Below are 6,179 nucleotides of genomic sequence, written 5' to 3' on the forward strand. Positions count from 1 at the left end.
GACGCCGCAGACACGGACGAGGACGGCGACCCCAGCGACGCCGCCGTCCTCGCCGACGCCGACGCCGACGCCGACGCCGACGCCGACGCGCCCCCCGCCCCGCCGCCCGCGCCCGCGCCCAACCAGACCGACGACGACGCCGACCAGCCCGCGCAGGACATGGCCGCCGTCGCTAGACGCCTCGGCGAGGACGCTCCCCGCCTCGTCGCCATGGTCGACAAGCTCCTCGCCCAGTACGACGTCCGCTCGCTCGTCGACGTGCCGTGCCGCGCTCACGCACACTGGATGCCCGCGCTGCTCGCACGTGCCGACGCCCGCGCCGCCGCCCACGCCGAGCCGCCGCTGCGCTACCTGTGCGTCGACGCTAGCGCGGCCGTGCTGCGCGAGCTGCGCGCGCGCTTGGCCGAGAGGGACGGCGCCCGCTTCGTCAAGATGCCGTTCTGGAGGAAGGAACTGCCGCCCGCAGACCTCGTGCTCGCGTGGGCAGGCCTGGAGAACATGAGGGAGAGGCACGTCGTCGCCTTCCTGAGGAGGCTCGCCGAGAGCGACCATCGCCTGGTTATGTTGGGCAGTCACAAGGGCGCGCTCGAGAAGGAGGGGCGCCCGGAGGAGGTCGCCCGCTTTACCATGGGCGGACGCCCGATTAATTTGAGAAAGTTCCCCTTCTCGCTCACGAGGCCCATGCGCATTGTCGGCAACTTGTCCCTGGACGGCAACGATAAGCAGCTGTATGTGTACAAGCCGCCGGACATGCTTCGCCGTACCTGACCTCCTTTCTTCACCCTGCCGCTTCACGGCCCCCCCACGCCCTCCTCCGATTGCAACGTCCACAGGTCGCGCGGCGCGGCCGACGCCTTGTTTAACTTGCCAACTCAAGTGCTGCTAGGGTTGGTGGTAGAATACTAACTCAACTGCACAACTTACTAAAATAAACGGGCCTCCCACTAACACGGATGCACACCGCTACAACCCTTGGGGACAATTCGTCTCTGAATAGGGGGGGCTCCTTGACGTTTCCACGAGCCGAGAAAGCTCGCCTTTGACGTGGCACGCCAGTGTCCTGTCCTCGCGGTTGACGTGTTGTCCCCTTCTCTCACAAGATAGAGGCGGTAGAGGAGCACGAAGAGCAAAAAGGATCAAGGAGAAGGAGGACGAGCACGCACCTCAGATAGGAAAAGAAGCCAACACCCTGAAATCCAAATATTTTTTTATCGCTCTCCGTCCCATTCTGCTTCAACTTTTATAACTCTTGTCTCAACTTGTGTTTCACACCGACGTCGACACTTACTTCTATTCGAATTGCTCCTGTTGTCACCCCATCCGTGATCCCTACGACACCAAGAAAGCACCACGTTGAAAAACCCGACCAATTGTATCTTTCAACCCCGCCCCATCTGCCCCCCACTACAAACATGGATGACACATTCACGGCCTCGCACGAGGTCGTCCTCATCCTAGACTTCGGGTCGCAGTACAGCCACCTCATCGCGCGCAGGTTACGCGAGTGCAAAGTGTACTGCGAGTTGCAGCCGTACGATCTATCCGCTGACCAAATCCGCAAACTAAACCCCAAAGGCATTGTCCTCTCGGGCGGCCCGCAGTCCGTGTATGCCACCGACGGCCTGCATGTAGCCGAAGGCGTCTTCGACCTCGGCATCCCAATCCTGGGCATTTGCTACGGCCTGCAGGAGATGGCCTGGAGCCTGGGCGGCCACGTCGTGCCCGGCGTCAAGAAGGAGTACGGCCACATGGACATACACATCACCGCGCGCAAACACCCGCTCGCCCAGCTCTTCCACGGCTTGCCGGACACCTTTTCCGTGTGGATGAGCCACGGCGACAAGCTGGCCGCCCTGCCCACCGGCTTTGTCGACGTCGCCAACACCGCAAACACCGAGCACGCCGCCGTTTCGCACCCGTCGCGCTGGTTTTACGGCCTGCAGTTCCACCCCGAGGTCACCCACACGCAGCACGGCACCCAGATCCTGCGCAACTTTGTCACCAACGTGTGCAAGTGCAGGTGCGACTGGTCGATGTCCGACTTTGTGTCCGAGGCGAAGAGCGCCATCAAGGAAATGGTCGGCCACCGCGTCGTCATCGGCGCGGTGTCGGGCGGTGTCGACTCGACCGTCGCGGCGGTGCTCATGAAGGAGGCCGTTGGCGACCAATTTCACGGCTTTCTGGTTGACAATGGCGTCATGAGGAAGAACGAGGCCGTGGAGGTCATGGATAGGCTTGCGAATAGGTGCGGCGTCAACCTCCAGCTGGTTGATGCTTCCGAAAAGTTCTTGGACCGCCTTACCGGCGTGTCTGAACCCGAGAAGAAGCGGAAGATTATCGGCAACACGTTTATCGAGTGCTTTGAGAAGGAGGCGTCAAAGTTGAACGCCGATTTTTTGTTGCAGGGTACTCTGTACCCGGATGTCATAGAGTCCATCTCTCACAAGGGTCCCTCTGCGACCATCAAGACGCATCACAACGTCGGGGGGTTGCCGGACCACATGAAGCTCAAGCTCATCGAGCCGTTGCGCTTCTTGTTTAAGGATGAAGTGCGGGCGCTTGGCCTGGAGCTTGGCATTGAGAGGGAGAGCATCTTCCGTCACCCGTTCCCAGGGCCGGGGCTTGCCATTCGGATACTGGGGGATATCACGACGAAGAGACTCAAGATACTGCAAGAGGCTGATTCTATTTTTTTGCATGAACTTCGAGTTCACAACCTATACAATGAGATTGGACAGGCGTTTGCAGTTTTGCTACCGGTCAAGGCTGTCGGGGTGATGGGAGACAAGCGCACTTATGAAGAGGTCATTACCTTGCGAGCTGTGAAGACGTCAGACTATATGACTGCGGATTGGTTTGATCTCCCAACCCCGATGCTTAGGAAGACATCAGCCAGAATAGTGAACGAAGTTCCTGGCGTGAACCGAGTGACATACGATATCACCTCGAAACCACCAGGGACAATTGAGTGGGAATAGGGATGTACTGTACATTAAATTCTACAGTTGCGCGCCACGATATGTTGTTTTTCACTCGCCCTCTCCGGCGGACTGGCCCCGCCCGGAAAGCCATGCGTAGAAAACAAACAGCACGGCAGCATAGATGACAGCATAGATGAGTTGCAAAGCATTTCTGTTTACCGGAATGTACACTACAGTTTGCTAGTCCCTATGAGCCAAAAACAAGAATATGAAGACTACAAAGTACTGTCATCTCTATCGCTACTACTAGGTTCGCTTCTTCAGTGGAAGTTTGTCAGGAGACGGAATAGGGAATAGGGACGTTATAAGGAAGGATACCGTATTATCTACGTTCTTATTGGAGTAGATGTCCAGCTTGGCTCGTACAACTTGCTTCTCTGCATCCTCTTTGCTCATGTCAGCAAACCCCTGAAGTCGGTCGGTGACATCCAGGGCATGCCCTTTCATCGATTCAAAATTGCGCAAGTGTTCGTACTGACACTTCTTACTTGCGCAAGAGTATTGCCGTCGTAGTTCCTTGGGACAAATTGTCTTCATGGGGTCAAGATTGTGTGTCCACGTCAAAGACAGGGGACTGGTAGACTTGCGATCTGCTGCGCGAGAGTGATATGGGGTTCGTAAGACATACCTGTTTCCCGCAACGGTGGGAGGAGCACGAAATTGCGTAAGCGACATACGTGTAACCCACCACGGGAGGGAATTTGAGAAACACAGCAAAGGCGTGAAGGAGAGCGAGACGGCGACGGGTTAGAAAAGTTACGAATAAAGTATGAGCTCATCTTGCCCCATTTTGCACGGGAGACCGCAAGTAAAGAAACGAATTGTTCGTACGCTCGTAGTCCACTGAGACAGCTCAAAAAGAAAAAACCCGACGACGGGGAATATGGCGATGCTTGAAGAACGAGGTCAGTCCGCGTCAAGGCATCCAGTCCATCGGCTACCTTGTCCCCGTTCTCTGCATCTGTCGGCACACCTCCATCGCTTTGGGATGTTGCAGAGGACAGATCGTAACCACCTGGGGAGGCGCCCGTGCCCCTCCCTTCTCCGCCCGTCCGGGCAATCTCAGGCATAGGAAACATGTCAGCAAACGGGCCATCCACTAATGACTCCCGCATTCGCCTCGCCGCATTTGTAATCTTTTCGAGGTCCTGCTCTGCGTCGAGCACTTCGAACTCTGCTCGTTTCATGAGATCTGACAGGTTCGAAAGAGCCGCTCTCTTGAAGCTGAGTTTGGCAGAGGCCTGTGCCAAGGACACATCAGAGGCATTGACCAACTGGACGTAATCTGTAACTGATGCAAGCTGCTTCTTGGAAGACGCAAGCTCAAGTTTCAGGTCGTCAACCAGACCAGGTTCCTCGTAATCCTCATCGAAAACAGCTTCGGAGTCTTCGTCATCTCTTCGATTCCACCGGCCCTGCTCCGCAGCACTGCCAGTGTTCCCTGTCGGCTTTTTCGGAGGCAACTTTCTTCTCCGTGTCTTTGTCGTTCCTTGTACAGCTGTAGAATAGTATCGTCCTTGCTCATTGGGGGCTAGTGAATTTGGTATCTCGTCCTTCAGATCAGTGACACGAACTAGACTAAGGCATTTGAAAGCTGGCTGTACATGGGGGGGAACGGCCGTTTCAGAGTGAGGGCGTTTGCGTGAGAAATTGTTAAACTTACCTGATTCAACAGACAGAGGGTTAGTGAGAGCGTTAGTATTCCTTTCATGGGAAGGAGGGGGGGTGAGCTTTTTGGTCTTTTTGGATTTCTCCAGATCCGTTATCCGTTTTCGCAATGCCGCAATTACACCTGTGCTACCAAGAGGAGGCTTCTTCATACTCGATGCTCGGGCTGGGATCTTCCCGAAAGACCCTGGCGCTTCCGTGTTCTTTTCCGAACTAGTCCCCGTGGCTTCATCGGCGTTTCGCAACGGAGATACGGTTTTGCTTGATGATGAATGGTTGCTCGATATGTCTTCTTTCAACAATGCTGCTGACGTGGGGCGGGCGGTTTCACTCTCGGTTGGTTCCGGCAAAACCGGTAACTCTTTGACGGTTGCCGCGGCCAGTCTGTTCTGTGATGCATTCCCGTTTACGCCCTGCTTGTCCAGTGGAGCGGGTAGTACAGAGTCTTTGCCACCATTTGTCGTCTCAGAAGAGTCGATCGCCGCAATCGTCGTATCATTGCGCATTTTGACAACTTTTGGGGCTCGAGTTGCGCGGTCCATGACCTCCGCGGACGTTACCGTGGCTGCAAGCTCACTGCTGCCTGCCCTGTTCTTATCCGTCTTTACCGGGGTAGACGTCGGCTTCGCCGCTTGCTTGGGATTTCCATGCAAGGAGGAGGGACACCTGCCAAGCTGGACGAGTCGAATCTTCATGGACTCAATAATCTCATGCCTCGGTCTCTTCCTTTGTGGGCGGGCTTTCCGCTCGACAGCTATATAACTAAGCTTGCCGTCATGATTATCCTCTTCAAAATCGCTGTCCGAGAACTCGACAATCAACAAGTCACTGCCAGAAGTCGTTCCTTTCGACGAAAGCACTGGGGATGCTGACCTCGGCGTACTCTCGCGCGGGCGCTTCCACCCGCCCTCCGGCATGCTCTCTGTTAATGAAACGGCCGACGCGGCGGGATCCTGGAAACCGTCCATTGACACGGACGGGGTGCGTACCTCGGGCTCTGCAGACGCCGCGGCCTTTTTCTTCTGCTTGATACTCATGAGAACCTTCTTCCTCAACAACAGCAAGCTGGCCCTCTTCACGTGCTTTGCTTCTCTTACCTCAGGCATATCTGGTGGGTCCGGGGCCGGCGGCGGCGGAGGCGGTGGTTCGGGGAGCTCTTGTACCGGTGGCGGCTCGACAAGTTTTACAGCCGGTGGATCAACAGACTTCTGCACGAGTAACGGTCCTCCATCCTCCTGCCCAAACGGTGCAACGGGCTGCACATGGTCGACGTGAGCGGAAACCTGCAGCGGAGCCACGCCATCCGCGCGCACCACAACCGTCGCCACGGGCTCCACGGCGTGCGGCTGTCGGAACGCCTCAAACCGTTGACGGAGCGCACGACCATCCCGCGGCGCGTAACGCTCTGGCGCGGGGGCTTCGAGCGGCGGCGCGTACGGGTTGCGAAACGGGCTGCCGGCGCGCGGGTCTGCGAATGGGCGCGCGGGGGGCTCGGCATGTGGCGGCCACGGCGCATGCAGCGGCGCAGTC

General features: G+C 57.0%; 3 protein-coding genes; 2 read left to right on the forward strand and 1 right to left on the reverse strand.

The window, feature by feature from the left end:
• The first annotated feature begins 730 nt into the window (after positions 1-730).
• Positions 731-948, forward strand: CHC_T00005256001 (hypothetical protein). XM_005716780.1 is given in 2 exon segments: positions 731-886; positions 887-948. 1 exon segment carries the CDS (start codon positions 731-733, stop codon positions 884-886), a length of 156 nt encoding a protein of 51 aa, XP_005716837.1. The 3' UTR covers positions 887-948.
• Positions 949-1,412: 464 nt separating this feature from the next.
• On the forward strand, positions 1,413-2,978 carry CHC_T00009427001 (GMP synthase (glutamine-hydrolysing)). The gene has a single exon (XM_005716781.1). It carries the CDS (start codon positions 1,413-1,415, stop codon positions 2,976-2,978), a length of 1,566 nt encoding a protein of 521 aa, XP_005716838.1.
• Positions 2,979-3,119: 141 nt separating this feature from the next.
• CHC_T00005257001 (hypothetical protein) lies at positions 3,120-6,165 on the reverse strand. XM_005716782.1 is given in 4 exon segments: positions 3,120-3,227; positions 3,228-3,609; positions 3,813-5,980; positions 6,052-6,165. The coding sequence occupies 3 exon segments, from the start codon at positions 6,163-6,165 to the stop codon at positions 3,228-3,230; spliced, it is 2,664 nt and encodes an 887-aa protein (XP_005716839.1). The 3' UTR covers positions 3,120-3,227.
• Between the last annotated feature and the right edge of the window lie 14 nt (positions 6,166-6,179).

This window comes from Chondrus crispus, genomic scaffold, assembly GCF_000350225.1.
Source record: "Chondrus crispus Stackhouse genomic scaffold, scaffold_277, whole genome shotgun sequence".
NCBI lineage: Eukaryota > Rhodophyta > Florideophyceae > Gigartinales > Gigartinaceae > Chondrus > Chondrus crispus.